The following is a 17,502-nucleotide window of genomic DNA, read 5'->3' as shown; positions in this document are numbered from 1 at the left end:
ATTCTTATGTATGCCAGCATGTCTGCTACAAATCTACAGAATGATATTATTGATGTGCACAGAATAACAGACAAAGAGGTATATGATCTTGTTTCTGGTTAGGACCTAATTTCTGTTGTATCCTGACTGGAATAGTACATCTGAGATGGGATATCTAGGTATCCCACTATAATGTTTATTCAGCTGGTTAAAATGTCTGAATGGGGCAGGGTGGGGCTCTGCGGGGCAGGGCTCGGTGCCTCTTACTGGAAGATCACTGGTTCAAATCCCACAGCTGACAGGCCCTTAACACCAACTGCTCCAGCAACATTATCTAATTAATAAATTACTGATACTGATTAAAAAGACAAATTGCTTAAACGTTTTCAGATGTGAAAGGCATCGTGGGTCATCTCTTGCTTACCATGACACTGCTGCTTTTTGCACTCTCTCCCCTTTCCCCGCCCCTTCATCTTTCACCCCCCCCCCCCCATCTTTCAGATGGACGCATCACTCTATGGAAGCAGAGGAGACCCCTGCACTTTGCTAACCGACGCCCCACGCACGCCGTTTCCTCGCTGTCAGTGTCCGCTAGGCCATCCTGTCACCTAGCTGATCAAGATGCGATAACGCAGGACACACACAGCTGGGGACAGTGTATCCTGACTGATAAAAAAAAAAAACATAACAAGCGACTTCTCAAAGACACTGTCCTGCGCAATCCTACGCAGGATGGCTGTGAAGGACACGCCTGGTGTTTCGGCGAACATAGATGTTTCGGGATTTCAAAGGATGTTATGCTACGGCAAAATAAATGACACATTTCACGTGTAGCTGAGACACTGCAAACAGCTGTGATCTCGCACTGATCTTGGGGCCACTGGCAAGAGCTTTTCTCTGTACTGCAGTCTTCCAGAAATACAAGCGGCAGAACAAGATGGTCTTAACCAACAATAATAGCAGCTGAAAGAGAACAGCGTGAAGGTTGGAAAGCAAGGCCCAGAGGTGGTTTAGAGCACTGCTGCTATTTTATCACTGCGGGTGCTCAGAAAGCAAACTAACATAAAATGGTCCCTGAAAACCCATTTTGCCCAAACTGTGTTATTCTCTACCAGGCAAACCATGCAGCAAAAATGTAGCAGATGTGGAAATCTTATGTGGAGCATAAATGCAGGATTTACTCTTAATTTTAATTTAATTAAATATGATTCATGCATTTTCATTTAATAAAATATGTACAGTACTGTATAAAAGTCTTGGGCAGTCTATCAAATATCCATGTACTTGTTAATCACTAGCATGCATGTTTGGCTCATCAGCACCTCATCAAGTTATTTAGCTAATTAAGTTAATTAAGGGAACTGATGGGGAAATTTGTGAAACCCCTTAGGAGAAGTTCAGGAACCATCCACCAAGAGATCAGAAACATTTTGGAAAACAGAAGAAAAAAATCTTAATTAATTTAATTGTGCTACTGTTCATTTCTAATGTTATATTGTATATATTTTTTGAGCAAATATATACTTACTACCCAGAGAAATACCTTTAAACGTTTCCTTTCACTGCCTAAGACTTTTTAATATATGCAGGCTGGATGTAAGACCTCTAGACAGAAGGTCTCCATTCGCCTCTCAGGTCTGGAATATTCCCTCTTCACAGACACAAGATGTGATAAATCCTCGCTAATCTGTCAATGCACCTTAAAAATACTTAGCAACACAGCATCACCATCATTTGTTTATGCTATAAAACATATATTATGCATCAGAAATAATGCACCGAGTTTAATTAAATCAACAATTTTGCTCTCATGAGCACTTAGAGGAGCATAAACATGGTTACGCAACTAATTGCAATAAAAAAACGTCCAGAGCAGCAATGCGTGTGGATATGATGCACTGCACAGAGGACGACAATTTGCCGAATGCAGTGAGCTGGCCTTGCCAACACCTCACGCGTCTTCCTAGAGCGCAGTGCCGCAACTGGCAAAGAAACCGGGGAAATTTATTGTCATTTTCCACATATGGCTGTTTGCACATGTTTTCTGTGTGTGAAAAAACAAAGTACAACAAATGCTGAGTAACTGTGCAAAGAACTAAATCAGCAAACAGACTTTTTAGGCATGACGTATTCATGCCAAGGTGTCATTTTCTTCATTTTACCACCTACATTTACATAAACATTTAATGAAGTGATAGTTTGTTCATATTCTTGTTAGGATTAATCTCATACTGTTTATAAAACTAGTTTCACTTTTCCTTTCCATTCCATTCCAATCCTATTAGTTTTCCTTTAAATAATCCTTTGATAACATCTAGGTTAAAGAATTCAATACTCAATTTCTGCTCAAATGTTTTTAGTTGAAATTCAAAATCACATTGATTCATTGACAGGTTATGAAGGTCAAGAGGGACAAGAAGCAAGAGACGGTCGTGCTGCTCCAAATCTTTTGTCCTGCTCACAAACAAAAAGAAATGAAAAATGAGACGAATAAGAGATTCTGAAGCTTAGCCTCACTAAGATCCGGAGTGTAGATTCGCATGCTAAGTCTCATTGTCACTGCGTTATCGAATCACACGAGTCTTCCTGCTGACTCCTGCCTTTCCCGACGATTAATTGGGCTCCCCAGTACGAAATGCGGGTGTCCAACACCTCCAGCTTTCTCTTCCCACTTTTCTTGCCAAAATGAACCCAACAGACGTGCCAAAAAAATATTCCGTCTAATTAGCAGGGGATGCTGTCAAAATACATCTTATGTGAGACCCCTGCCCTCAGAACGTCAGCCCCTGTGGCCGAGCTGCACGCCGTCACCTCTGCTTACTGCTTAGGGAGACCAGAGAGCAGGCAGGGTCACTCGAAGATTCCAGGACGCCATGACACGTAGCGATGAACTGCCCTTGGAGTCAGCGGAAATGTGAGTCAACCAACATGGGAAGGAACAGATTAATGGAAGAAAACACTGAGTGCTACTGGACTGCAGCTAATAATCAGATACAGAAATAACAGCAAATGGGCAGAAGCGAGAAAGATTGATTTAGCAGGATGTTCAGAATGCAGCGTTAACACTGCAATGACATTACAGCCTTCACTGTGTTCTGCAGTTTCTCTTTACTCTGCTGTTTACCACTGTGTGAGCAAATTCATGATCCGGGGGGGACAATATAGTAGAAAAGAAAGCTTGTGCATTTTGTTGGTCGAACACATTATTACCTAAAACAAGGAGGCTCCAGGTTTTCAGCTTAGACTGCACTGTTACCTGATGCAAAAGGAAGTAATGAAAACAAAACACTGAACAATGAGTGATCAGATCAAGGGCAACTGCAGTGAGCTGCATGAGCTAAGAGGCTCCATCCGCAGATCCATACGCCGGTTTGTTCACCCGCATCCATTAAGTGTCACAATCGCAGTATGATCGAGTGCGAAAGGGGTTGATTGCTGTAATGCCTGGGATCCCTCAAAAGCTTTCTTAGCCAGAAATGTCCTTCTTCCATCCACAACAAGTCCTCCTTAAATCCAACCTACTGCTGATCAGGCCTTTATTGACAGAATCGGGTCCACCCACCCTGCCTGTCATCCCCGAGCTGTCTGGTTATGGGCCTGTGCTCTTAGACAAGTCAAATAATACTACCAGTCAGGGCCATTCTGCTGTCCGCGGGCCCTTCAATAATGAATGAAGGCAGAATGACGTGGGGGGGGGGCAGGGGAGTGCTGACACCCCCGGAGCCCATCCATCTGCCGCGCCCGAAGGTCCTGCTCTCAGGGTCTGCATATGGTTTGAGTTTTTAGCTTTAAGGACGCTCACAGGACAGCAGGGTTGTCTCGTCTGCTCGCCACCCCCCCACCCCCCCCCTCCCCTGGCTCCTCCCACTCCTGTTTCTTCCCAAAACCATGCTGTCCAGGTTAACCTGCTGATGCTGGGTTGCCCTTATTTGTTTATTTGTTTATGTGTGTATGTGGTGGTGGTGGGGCGGGGTCTGGTATTCAATTGAGAGTTTATGCCTCCTTCTCCAGCTGAAAGCTGATTGGCCCCTGGAGTGTCTCCTTCCCTGTCACTCACCAATTCAAAGCATGTCACTGGCTAACGATAAGGTTGGCCTCTCTGTATGACTTATGGCCCCACTTATGTCCCCCAACTAAGAAAATCTCAGAATTGCCCCTGTCATCCTCCCAGCCCCTCCCCAAACAGAGTCCAGATCACAGTACCCCTCACTGCACAAATGGTTTCAGAAAAGCGGAAATACAAGATGCATATACATCTTTAAAAAGGCTCAATATTCTACACAGACACAACATTCCAGCTTTAGGGTGTAATGGGGTCACCCTAGAAATCATGAGTGTGAAAAGGCACAGGACTAGCTAGCAGGGCATTGCAGCCCCATTTGCTTCTGAGCTGCGGCCACAGGGCCGGTTCGCCGTAGCAGGCCTTCAGCCTGGGTGACAGACATAGGCCTGCAGCCTGGGTGACAGACGTAGGCCTGCAGCCTGGGTGACAGACGTAGGCCTGCAGCCTGGGTGACAGACACGGGGTCCCTCACCTCACTTTGCCCGTCGTGTTCCTCAGCACCGACGCGGCGAAACTCTGCGTTACCCCGACCAGGCTGGTGCCGTCCACTTCCACGATCAGGTCATTCACCTGGATCCTGGGGGGCGAAGAGACGTACAAAAGGAGATCCAGGGACCTTCATTAAAAGTCATAACAACAGCAGAACAAAGTGCTAGTACCACAGTGCAGACAAGAAGCTAAGTCCAGGACAGAGAGACTCAGGAAGAGCTTTTTCCCCCAGGCCATAAGGCTTCTCAATGCAGATTAACTCTGCTCCTTGCTGTACACTATGTTTGCACTAAAAATGCAAGACATACGCACAGGGGGAACATGCAAAGTCCACACACACACAGGGGGAACACGCAAAGTCCCCACACACACAGGGGGAACACGCAAAGTCCACACACACACACACACACACACACAGAGGGAACACGCAAAGTCCACATACGCACAGGGGGAACACGCAAAGTCCCCACACACACAGGGGGAACACGCAAAGTCCACACACACACAGGGGGAACACGCAAAGTCCACACACACACAGAGGGAACACGCAAAGTCCCCACACACACAGGGGGAACACGCAAAGTCCACACACACACACACACACACAGAGGGAACACGCAAAGTCCACATACGCACAGGGGGAACACGCAAAGTCCCCACACACACAGGGGGAACACGCAAAGTCCACACACACACAGGGGGAACACGCAAAGTCCGCACACACACAGAGGGAACACGCAAAGTCCACACACACACAGGGGGAACACGCAAAGGCCACACACACACAGGGGGAACACGCAAAGTCCACACACACACAGGGGGAACACACAAAGGCCACACACACACAGGGGGAACACGCAAAGTCCGCACACACACAGAGGGAACACGCAAAGTCCACACACACACAGGGGGAACACGCAAAGGCCACACACACACAGGGGGAACACGCAAAGTCCACACACACACAGGGGGAACACACAAAGGCCACACACACACAGGGGGAACACGCAAAGTCCGCACACACACAGAGGGAACACGCAAAGTCCACACACACACAGGGGGAACACGCAAAGTCCACACACACACAGGTAGGGAACACGCAAAGTCCACATACACACAGGGGGGGAACACACACATGTATTTGCACTACAGTCGTGTTGTGGCGATATTTAAGTTCTGCTATGCAAAACTGACAGACTGCATTTTCCATTCACTTTTATTGTGAAGTGCTTACACACAACTGATGCTCTCGCTCTGTATTCGGACCTTCCGCCATATTGCTGAGTAATCGAAAAGGAAAATTTTAATTGATGGTTTGTGACAATCGAACAGAGATTAATCAAGTAATTGTGACGGCTCCCCCCACGGGCAAGGGATGAAATCGGGGAACATCGCGCTGTCTGCTGCTGGGCGCATGCCATGCACAGCGCAGAATGCGCTACAGCTGCAGTGAATGCGGCTGCAGGTACTCACAGCCAGGGGGCGACTGTAGAGAGGATAAGAGGCTACTCATATCTAGATCTCCCCTAGATGGTGGGGGCTGTCTGAAGCAGCTTCTAATAGGCACTACAGATGGTCAACAGCACCATTGTAGAAAAGAACCAGAGAATCCCACCCACCCGCGTACCTGCCATCCCTGTGGGCGGCCCCTCCTTCTGTGACCGTCTTCACAAAGATGCCCAGTTTCTCCAGACCCATGTCTGCTCCCGCGCCCATCCCGATGATGCTGATTCCCAGGCCGTCCCCGTCTGCAGGAAGAAGGGATCAGCATTTCAAGGCGGAGCTGAGCAGATGACTGCAAAGCAACCTACTGACCATCGCAGCCACTGTGTCCGACATTAAAAGTAGGTGATCTGTGTTCCTGCAAGCCGGCACACCTTTCTCCAGTTCCACAGGGAAAAGGTCGAGCCTCTCCACTCTCTTCTCCAGCTCGTACTCAGCCGAGGCTGCCATGGGGTCCACATCGTCATTCCGTCGGTCGTAGTCCTCATTTGAGTACGTCGTGAACACCTAGGGGGCAGAGAGGGGAGGTTAGCTTAGAAATCTTCACACAGAGACCAGAAACAGGAGAAAAGGCCAGGGCTCCATGCCCTCTAATAACTGTATTATTGGTAATCAATGACTGGTTTACAGATCTTTCATAGCACTTATTCAATACACGCTATAGTGAGCTTTAGACCGATTCCAGTCCATCACAGGGCACAAGGTAGGGGACACCCTGACGGGATGCCAGTCCATCACAGGGCACAGGGCAGGGGACACCGTGACAAGATGCCAGCCCATCACAGGGCACAGGGCAGGGGACACCCTGACGGGATGCCAGCCCATCACAGGACACAGGGCAGGGGACACCGTGACGGGATGCCAGTCCATCACAGGGCACAGGGCAGGGGACACCCTGACGGGATGCCAGTCCATCACAGGGCACAGGGCAGGGGACACCCTGAGGGGATGCCAGCCCATCACAGGGCACAGGGCAGGGGACACCCTGACGGGATGCCAGTCCATCACAGGGCACAGGGCAGGGGACACCCTGAGGGGATGCCAGCCCATCACAGGGCACAGGGCAGGGGACACCCTGACGGGATGCCAGTCCATCACAGGACTAACAGACTAACATACTAAGGATAATTTGTAGACCAGTTCACCTTTGCATTGAAGGAGGATAATGGGGGGCGGTACGCCCCAACACAGTACTCATGTACTCGTACTCGTACTCGTAGCACTACGCCAATGCCTATAACTATAATACTACCTGATGAGACGTCATTGATATCATTAACAACCAAAATAAATGTGATAGAATGTCTGCGGTGTGCAAGTACTTCAAAGTTAATGACAAAACCAAAGCAAAGCACACTGTGCTCTGCTAAAATATCAAAGGGTGCCATGAAACAAGTTAATACGGCAGGAGTAAGCTAATGAAACATCTAAAAACTAAACATGAAAAGAGATTGACAGAACTACCACGTTCAGAGGTCTGCAACAACCCACTGTACATCAAAATCTGGCATCGAGAGTGAAAATGTGAAACAATAAGCCTCATTCAGTGAACATAACAGACGCTCTTTGATGATCAAGCATAATATCGTAACAGTGGTACGCGAAGAGTGTTAACCACTAATTAACCTTGTTAACCACTGCTCTAGACAGCTTTAGACAGCACATGAACAGCACCCCCTCTCTGTCGGCAAGTTTTAACGCCGTAGTTTTTTTCCCCGTGTTAAATTTTTAAGGGTGGGGGGGGGGGGGGCATCACTAGGCTGTTACCCAGCATGACACTAACCTAGGAGTCATGGAACGAGGAAGGAGAAAGATCTGGGTGACTATGGATGTTCTCTATGCTTAATTATTACTGCTGGGAATGGCCCAGTTAAGCAGCATGCCTCAGGCATCTGGGTTTTACTGGTCATTCCCTCCTCTAGGAAAGGGCACATTAACATGAGAAGGGGTCTCTTCTCACAGGCAGGAATGAGGCCACGATAAACCTTTTTACTTACTGTTATATAATACAGTGTATTTTTAGTAATGTTGGCAAAACTTTTGTGTGTTGATATATACTGAACTTAAAGCCTCATTAGACCACAAAAGCAATTTATAGCTTCAGCATCAGAAATAGTGCTGTAGAAAGTCCAAATATGGCTGATTTAATGTGGATAGTTACAAATTCATAAAGTATTCATGTCTCCCTTCAGAGTATTAAGGTCTAGATAGAACCAGTCCAGCTGCTAAAGGATCGATACATATCTGAGGACAGAGGTAGGGGGGGCAGGGGGCCGTGTGCATGCAGGACATGGGGCGGCTCAGCCCTCGGTCCAGGTGAGTCACTGACCGGGAACTACACAATGACAGATGGGGTAAAAGCACTTTGTGTCACCAGCCAGCACTGACCATTATAAATAAGAATAAAGGTAAATGCGAGCGAAGCAAAACGTCCTCTGCCGCTGGATTTAATTTCACTGACGTCTATTTCCAAAAAAGGTCACACAATGATCCCTTACTGTCATAAACTCAAGCATCTCCATGGAGCTACGTGTTTATTAATAAAAATAATATGTGGTAGATGGGTTCACCCTGCCTACAAGTCAGAATGCGCAGGATTGTCATTCAAACTGTCACACGCCAGCTCTCTTTCTGTCAGCCTAGTAAGATACTTCTTCGGGTATATTTGCATAAATCTTTTTTTAATTAAGGTATCTGTCTTCACAGGTATGACTGTGCAAGCAAGCAGAGTGTTGTTCAGGCTACTGATCCCTGTCCCTTTAAATCAAATATAAGTGTTTATATGCACCAGGAACAAGGAACAATGCCACCTTGGGGTGGGGGATCAGGAGTATCCTTGTTCTACCAACTCCAGCTGCAACAGTTTAGTCTATATAACAAGCGGTATGCTAATGAAGTAAAATTGCAGTCTCTGCTGCCAACACCGGGTGGGGGGGGGGGTTCAGCAAAAATGTTTGAATCTAAAATACTTCCATCACCCCAAGCTGTGGGCTGCTTTACACACCAGCTGAAGTGAGAGGCGTTCAGCGTTTCTCCCACAGGTCTGCTGTAAGCAAGAGGCGGCTGAGATCTGCTGCTAACGCTACTGCTGCAGAAGCCGCTGTGCTACGGCAGGATTCCATCCATCCATGTATGCAGCTGCCATAACCACTTATCCAGTGAAGGGTCCTGGTGAGTCATCCCAGAAAGCAGATGGGTGGGGCTGTAGCCCCCCCCCCAGCAGAGCATGGCCAGGTTTGTGCCTGTTTTTTCATGCACTGATCTGGTTTTGGCTCTTTGTAGTGTCACAACCTCAGTATTTGTTGTGCTAATTGCCTAGTCATGCTTTTGAAGCTTTGTGTTCGTGTGCATCCATGTGTTAACTATGCATGTCTGCATGTAGAACATGATGTTAGGGTTAAGTGGGGCCCAGGTTGGGCTGGGCTGCAATTCCACAGGCTTGGGCTGATATTTCAGGCCTGTGCACGGCTCTAGGCAGGGCACCTCCTGGACAGGATCCATCACACTGCATGAAATCCCCAGCCACACAGGTGCGAGCCGCCCTGCCGCCCAGGGAGGAGTCACAGAGGAGTCCTAGCAGGAAAGCAGGAAGTCAAATCATCTGAAAGTTTGTTAATGACTTTTTTTTAAGCACTGATGTTAAGGGAGAAGCTGGCTGGTAGCGATGCTTGCTGTGAGAGACTGGGAGGTTAGCAGAGGTAAGAGACTAACTTCCCTGCTTAAGTCAGACAATGTCAGGAGCTCAGGAACATCTATAGGTGTGTTAGTGTAGGTATACTGTGTTTCTCCTGGGGAGGACACACTGAGAGCAGTGCAGGCTTGTAGGTATCAAAAATAGCACCATTAAAGGCTGCTGGGATTGTTAAGTCGCTACGTCAGGTCATCTCTGAGCACAGCGCCAGCCCAGCACTCACGGTAATTATAACTCTCGGATCGTTGAGGCATCCAGGCAAAATGGTCGAACCTTTTCTGCCAAAACCACTGAGAATCATCCAGCCTGGCTGTAAAAATGACACTTATCACCGCTGGCAAGATTTGTGGTGGACACCTTGCACTCAGTCCTAAAACATTCTGCAAGAGTCATTTATAAAGTAAACATGGGCAAATACAAAAGCAGAATCCAAGTGGTACTCTGGACTCTTCCTCTGCCAGGTAGCTTTACACTAATTAGCTGACAAGGCGATTTTAACGCAGCCGAAACAGTCTGCAGCTGCATCTCTTTTCAGACTGGTAAAGTATAGATGAACAGAAGGCCGTTATTAAGATTTCACTTGTATTTCTATCAAAGAAACATGTTCAGAGAGGTATCTATATTTAAAGACAAAATATGGGGCCTCTGTACCTGGTATTTTCATCCATTTCAAACTACCAGCGGCAGGCTACATCCACGGCGGAACAGGTCTCCCTGGAAACCACGAAAACATCAGACAGCTGGTTTCCTGTCTTCAAGATTCGCAAGAACCGATCCAGTCCCCTGCCTTTGCCTTGAATGCTGTTGTAACTTGAGGTAAATGCTGGTAGGTAGAGCACTAATGCAGCCAGGTCACGGAAGGAGGTCTCTATTCATATCTTGATTTATAAGCGACTGTTGGACACTGGAAGCTGTGGCTCTTCTGCACCTTCTCACATGAAGTGTAACCATTTCATCAAGCAGACCTCCCCAAGCAGGAGCCCCCAGTGCCCTGTAATTACCCATGTCGCTCTCCGTTCCCATTGTTTCGCTCACTATCCCCTCCCACTCTCTTTTGTCTCTCTTTCCCTCTGCTCCTCTCCCATCCTCTTTCCCTCACTCTGCTTTGCTCCTCCTCCTGTTTTTCTCCCCCCATCTCTCTCTCTCTCCCTCGCTCTCTTTTTTCCACAGCTTGCCTCCCTCTTCTCCTCCTCAGGCGCCGCTGCCCGGTCACATCACCGTGACTCTCTCCTCGCTGCCATTCCTCCCTCTGTTGCTCTTCCCTCTCTCACATGTAGACAGCAGGCAGAAGTATCTCTTAGCCTGAATGCAGCAACTTGGTCACATGGCTTCAGCACCACAGAAACCACCCAGCTAGCAATTGTGAGTTTTGACACCATTTTTGTTCTTGAGGCTGCAATAAACAGTGAAAAAAATCAGATCTTATAGCTTTTAGCTCTCCTGAATGATGCTGCTCATCAGTTCGCATCAGTGCGCCATAAAATGTTTTCAAGCTATGGTATGAACAGATTAAAATTTCCCCAAACACAAATAATATACTTTTAACATCACAGGGTTTAAAAAGGAACGACTCTCAGTCAAAATTTCTCCTTTTCAGCAGTTTCAGAATATTCAAAACAGAACTGAAAAGCTCACAACCAATAGAACTGATACACCGGACAGTAAAGCCTTTCCCCAGTTAAATACTCACAGCTCATATGGATAATGTGCCACCACGAACCTGAGGGCACAGTTAGCATGGACACTGTGCCACCCCTAACCTGAGAGCACAGTTAGCATGGACACTGTGCCACCCGTAACCTGAGAGCACAGTTAGCATGGACACTGTGCCACCCGTAACCTGAGGGCACAGTTAGCATGGACACTGTGCCACCCGTAACCTGAGGGCACAGTTAGCATTGACACTGTGCCACCCGTAACCTGAGAGCACAGTTAGCATGGACACTGTGCCACCCGTAACCTGAGGGCACAGTTAGCATTGACACTGTGCCACCCGTAACCTGAGAGCACAGTTAGCATGGACACTGTGCCACCCGTAACCTGAGGGCACAGTAAGCATTGACACTGTTCCACCACTAACCTGAAGGCACAGCTAGTATGGACCCTGTGCCACCCCTAACCTGAGGGCACAGTTAGCATTGACACTGTTCCACCACTAACCTGAAGGCACAGCTAGTATGGACCCTGTGCCACCCCTAACCTGAGGGCACAGTTAGCATTGACACTGTGCCACCACTAACCTGAGGGCACAGTTAGCATGGACACTGTGCCACCGCTAACCTGAAGGCACTGTTAGCATGGACACTGTGCCACCGCTAACCTGAAGGCACAGTTAGTATGGACGCTGTGCCACCCCTAACCTGAGGGCACAGTTAGCATGGACACTGTGCCACCGCTAACCTGAAGGCACAGTTAGTATGGACGCTGTGCCACCCCTAACCTGAAGGCACAGTTAGCATGGACACTTCAATCCCCCAAAATACAGAGAGCCTGACTGGACTACAGGATTGTGCCTGTGAGGAAGGAAACCAGGACCCAGTCTGATGATGATGATTACTCCCCTTCACCATCTAAAAGCACGTAGTTATGCTGAGTGCCTTCTCTGTACTGCCCGATGTGTATCACTGTTTGTGTGCACGTGTGTGTGTGTGCGTGCTTGTGCGCACACGTCTCCTATGACCGACTGGCATCCCATTCAGAGTGTTCCCCTGCCTTGTGCCCTGTGCTGCCCCCTCCCCCGCCCCTATGAGGATTACCAGTTAGGAAGGTGAATAGATGGATGGATGAATGGATGGATGGATGAACAGATGAATAATAACATCACAGAGGTAATCCCAGTCAGTGTTGATTTATGTGTTATCGAAGGGCACTGGGACTACATAGCAATGCAGGCAGAATTGGTAGTAGGCCACATCACAGAGCCTGACTGGTAATATACTGGGAACTTCTGAAGAAAAAACCAACCCATCAGAATAAACAAAACCAGGCAAAAGTTTGTTTGTGAATTTGATTATGTATGTAAACTTGTCAAGTCTCCACTGTCAAACACGCAGAAGGCAGTGTCATGGTCTGTGATTGCTTTACTGGTGACAGAGTTGGAGATCTTTCCCAAATCTCAACCGGCATGATCACCATGGCAAGGTCCCAATGCCACCCCAGGCCGTCCCATCAGGGTTACAGCTGACTGGGCAGCCCTTCACACCTCAACAAGACAATGGCCAAAACTATACCTCACAAACATGCAAGAACTATCTGGAGACAGAACAGCAACTTAAACTTATGATACAGCCTGTCGAGCTTTCCACAGAATTCGTATGGAATGATCTGGAGGGAAGAGCCTAAGCAAAGGTACCCATAAGGAGCTGTGATCTGCTGCAGAAGAACTAGATAGCCATGTCAGGTCATTTTCTCCTGAAAATCACCAACTGCTTGTTGATGAAGACGTTACCAAAGCCAGTGGTTCCTTTGAAAAATCCAAGACAATTATCTGTTTTCTTGAATACTGCTTTGGTGCTCCTTATGTTCTATTTTGCAAATTGTCATTTTTGCTTTTCGTTTTTCAAGTATTTATGGAAAAATATAAAACATGAAGAAGCCTAATTTTCAGCAAGTGCACTTGTACTGTGCATAGCCTAAGTGTACAAAAGCATTGGGACACCTGACCATCCCACCTACAGGAACTTTCATGATGTCCCACTCTAAACCCACAGGCATCAGTATGGAGTTGGTCCCCCTTTGCAGCTGTAATAGCTGTCATTCTTCTAGGAAGGCTTTCCACAAGATTTTGGAGTGTGTCTGTGGCAATTTTAGCTCATTCATCAAGAAGAGCATTTGTGAGGTCAGACACTTATGCTGGACGTGAAGGCCTGCCTTGCAGTCTCTGTTCTAGTTCATTCCAAAAGTGTTTGATGGGGTTGAGGTCAGGGCTCTGTGTGGGCCAGTCAAGTTCTTCCACATCAAACTTACCTAACCAAGTCTTTATGGACCTTGCTTTGCACTGGAGCACAGTCATACTAGAACAGAATAGGGCCTTCCTCAAACTGTTCCTACTAAGTTGGAAGCATAAAATTGTCCAAAATGTCTTGGTATGCTGAAGCATTAAGAGTTCCCTTCACTGGAACTAAGGGGCCTGTGCACCATCATCCCTCCTCCACCAAACTTTATAGTTGGCACAATGCAGTCAGGCAGGTAACATTCGCCAGACCCTGACTCATCCATCAGACAGAAAGTTGATTTGTCACTCCACAGAACACGTTTCCACTACCCCAGAGTCCAGTGGCTGCGTGTTTTACACCGTTCCTCCAATGCTTGGCATGCAGCTGCTCGGCCATGGAAGCCCATTAAGTGAAGCTCCCAGCACACAATACTTTTGCTGGGGTTAATGCCAGAGGAAGTTTGGAACTCTGTGGTTATTGAGTCAACAGGGCTTTGGCGACGCACAGTGTGCGCCTCAGCACTCAGCAACCCCGCTGTTACATTACGTGGTCTGCCACATCATGGCTGAGTTTCTGTTGTTCCTAAATGCTTCCATTTTGCAATAATACCATTTACTGTTGACTGAGGAACATGTAGCAGGGAAGAAATTTCACGAACTGACTTATTGCAAAGGTGACATCCTATGACAGCACCATGCTCGAATGTTTGTAACCCTGACTGCATGGTCAGGTGCTTGATTTTACCTTTCATTTAATGGGCTGTTCAGCACTACAGTACTTCTTTGTTAAAACAAAATATCCAAGGCTTAAAACCACCACTGAACACAGCATGTGAAGTATGAATTTCCAGACAGGATGTCACACTGTGTTCAGTCATTTTTAAAACCCCTTACACTGTACCTTTAAAATCATGCTCCGGTTTGACACGCGTGTCAAAGTAACTAAATGGTACATAAAAAGCCACAGAAACTTAAACCTCTTGGTCTTAATGACATGCAAAAGCAACACAAAACACTAAAGCACCATCCACTGTTGGCAATACCAACCTTAATACAATCCATACAATAAAAAAACAGATTTATCGCTGAATTAAACCTACAAGCATGCAGATACAGAAAATTACCTACTTTAAATTTCAGGCAATTATCACATAAGGAATTTGCAGTGATGCATATTACTAAATTCAGAAAATTCGATCCGTTGCTAGGATCTCAAGATATACAGTTCTCAAGCTGCGAAAACCGACATCACATACATCTTTGCTGTGTAGCAGGTGTGTAGCAGGTGAAATGGTCTGTGACGGGAGCAACATGTCCAGTCCTCAGTATGCATGAGACAGCAGGCAAACGGTACCCAGATGACATGCTACATGGTCCCATTTGTGCTTAAGCTGTTAACTGGTCCAGTTTAAAACACTTTAGCACCGCAATTCAAGCATGCTATACAAAGGTAATGTAAATATGGTATATATATAGCATTAACCTAGTTTTTAAATGAACTGCAGAACAGGGAGAAAATGTAATGCAGTGCTTCACATTTCATGAATGAAGTGTCATTCACAGTGCAGGTAGTTCGCAGGTTACAAATAAGATCCCTTCCCTAGGTCTGTCCTTAAAATTTGTACATAAGTTGGAAATAATACAGCACATAATAATAATAATATAGTAACAATACAAGTAACCACATACGGTACTGTACTGTACCATCAGCCGCTGAAGCTGTGCAATGCTTCATGGGCGTCACAAATGAACCAATGTATTTAACCCCGAATTTTTATTGCAGTAGACTTTATGGCAGCCCGTTCCTAAGGACGAGTTGTCTACAAGTCAGACGTTCTTAACCTGGGAACAGCCTGTACTTTCGTGCTGACTTTGAATCCTGGGATTACTTAATTGCTGGTTGTTCATAAATGGAATAGGCGACGGGAAATAAATTTGCAAATGCAAACGGGTTTCAGTTATAGACTATCAATGACTGCTGATTGGTACATTAACTGACTGCTATAGTGCTACATGGGCATCCTCTGTGTGGCGAGCTTCAGTTCCCTCTTGAATCAGGGTACTTAGAAGTGGCAGTAAATTTGAGTGTGTTGGATTTCAATGCAAACCGCTGGCAGGTGAGTAAAGGGTGAGCAGTATCTGAACCACCCATCAGATATTAAATAATGACAGATTCTCCATAAAAGAAAAAATACGGGGCAGTTGAATGCTGGCTGATTTCATATACCACGTTCCCAGAAAATGAAACATTGCTTAAATATTCAAAATCCCCGTCACACAGCATTAAAACACAGTGTCTGTTTTTCTCTTCCCCTGCCCGCAAATCCTCTCATGGCATCTTAGTAAGTGATACTCCTTCCTATTCTTTCATTTTCTTGCCCCCCAGCCCTGCGATGCTCAAAGCCCAGTCATTGTCCGCTCCGGCCCTCTGCCACTATCATCACGCTCGGCGTGCATCCGGCACAAAGGCCCAGGGAATGCTGGGAGGCGGCTGACTCACATCCTGCAGAAGCCGGGCCGCATCCCCATCCCAGGCCGGCATCTCTTTGTCTGAGCCTTTAGCCTGCACTCCCCAGGCTGAATGGAGGCCGTAACGTTTGCTAATGCCGAGAGCTGGACTGCGACCTCGGCTTCTCCGTTTAATGAAGAAGGGGAATGACTCAGGAGCGCGTTCGTCTTCGCTGGCTCCCTCTAGCTCCGCTGGCGGGTCTCCTCCTCCTCCTCAGCGCGCTGCCAACTCAGCCCAGCACGCCGGGAGATGGACAGGGGCCAGGCTCCATGGGTCCGGGCGCCTGTGCTTTCGGCTTGGTGACAGCGCTAAGGGGGATGGGCGGCACCGGCCAGGAGGAAGCGGGTAAAACGTCGCGGTTCCGGTCGTGGCAGATAGCTGCTCACCCTGGGAGTCGCCGCGGTCCGAGCGGCTCCACAGCCGGCCTGGAATGTCGAGCGAGGGCCTCATCCAGCCGTCTCAGCTTTTATAGCCCCAGCTCACACCCTATATGACTGAACCCGCAAGACCGTTTACAGTAAAAATGGCTCAGAAATACGCAGATAGCCATTACTGTGCCAGTCACCCTACTGCTTCTCCTGGTGTTCCGGAATGCCGTGCCCATTTCATGCCATGTGGATGAATCCTAGGTGACCACAAGTATCCCTGCCCTAGCTTATAGGTGAAGATTTGGTGGGGTGGGGTGACAGTCCGCATGTTTACGCAGAAAAAAAAGGTGGGGGGCAAAGACCATGAGAAAACACATGAGGCAGCAGCTTTGAAGCCCTCCTGTAACTCCCCTGCGTCCACCCCAGCCAGCGAGTGGAATTCCGATTGGGAGCAGAACCCACATAAGCACTTTGGGGTTGGGAACAGGAGGCAGCAGTGGCTGCAGGTTTTATTAGCCCCCCCCTTCCCATTTCACTATTTTGTTTTCACAATCGCCTGGTTTGATGCCTGTTAAAGGAATGGAACTCTGGCACAAAATATCCTGTTTAGCAGTCCAGTTGCTATAGCAACCACCCTCATGCACAAATGTTCAGGCGCAAGGAGACAGACGAGGAATCCAAGGCACACGTTGGGGGGGGGGGCTCCGATTCAATATTTTGTGTATTCCTCGCAAACCTAACTTGTTCTCATTTAAGATTCATCAATATCCCCCCCTCAAACGGTGGCGTTTAAAATTCATGGCTAGAAATTATGTAAAGACTCGGTGACATACCCCAGATCTACAACATGGCTGCATTTCAGCAAACCTACACACAGTAGATCTATGCATAGCAGATCTACATACAGCAGACCTAAGCAGAGCAGATCTACATATAACAGATCTATGCATAGCAGATCCACACCCA

At 47.4% G+C, this 17,502-nt stretch overlaps 1 protein-coding gene across 5 annotated transcripts in view; it reads right to left on the bottom strand.

The window, feature by feature from the left end:
- Window positions 1-17,502, bottom strand: part of ppp1r9ba (protein phosphatase 1, regulatory subunit 9Ba) — a 53,409-nt gene that overhangs the window by 10,532 nt on the left and 25,375 nt on the right. For all 5 annotated transcript variants that reach the window (XM_072712433.1, XM_023820858.2, XM_023820856.2 and 2 more), the window contains 3 exons: window positions 6,409-6,541; window positions 6,159-6,279; window positions 4,515-4,619 (listed from right to left, as the gene is read on the bottom strand). In XM_072712433.1, the coding sequence (XP_072568534.1) occupies window positions 4,515-4,619; window positions 6,159-6,279; window positions 6,409-6,541 (359 nt within the window). The remainder of the gene's footprint in view (window positions 1-4,514; window positions 4,620-6,158; window positions 6,280-6,408; window positions 6,542-17,502) is intronic.

The sequence above is a fragment of the Paramormyrops kingsleyae genome, chromosome 5 (assembly GCF_048594095.1).
Source record: "Paramormyrops kingsleyae isolate MSU_618 chromosome 5, PKINGS_0.4, whole genome shotgun sequence".
NCBI classification, from domain to species: Eukaryota; Metazoa; Chordata; class Actinopteri; order Osteoglossiformes; family Mormyridae; genus Paramormyrops; species Paramormyrops kingsleyae.
Note: the sequence above shows the minus strand (reverse complement) of the source record. Positions and strands in the feature narration are given on the sequence as shown.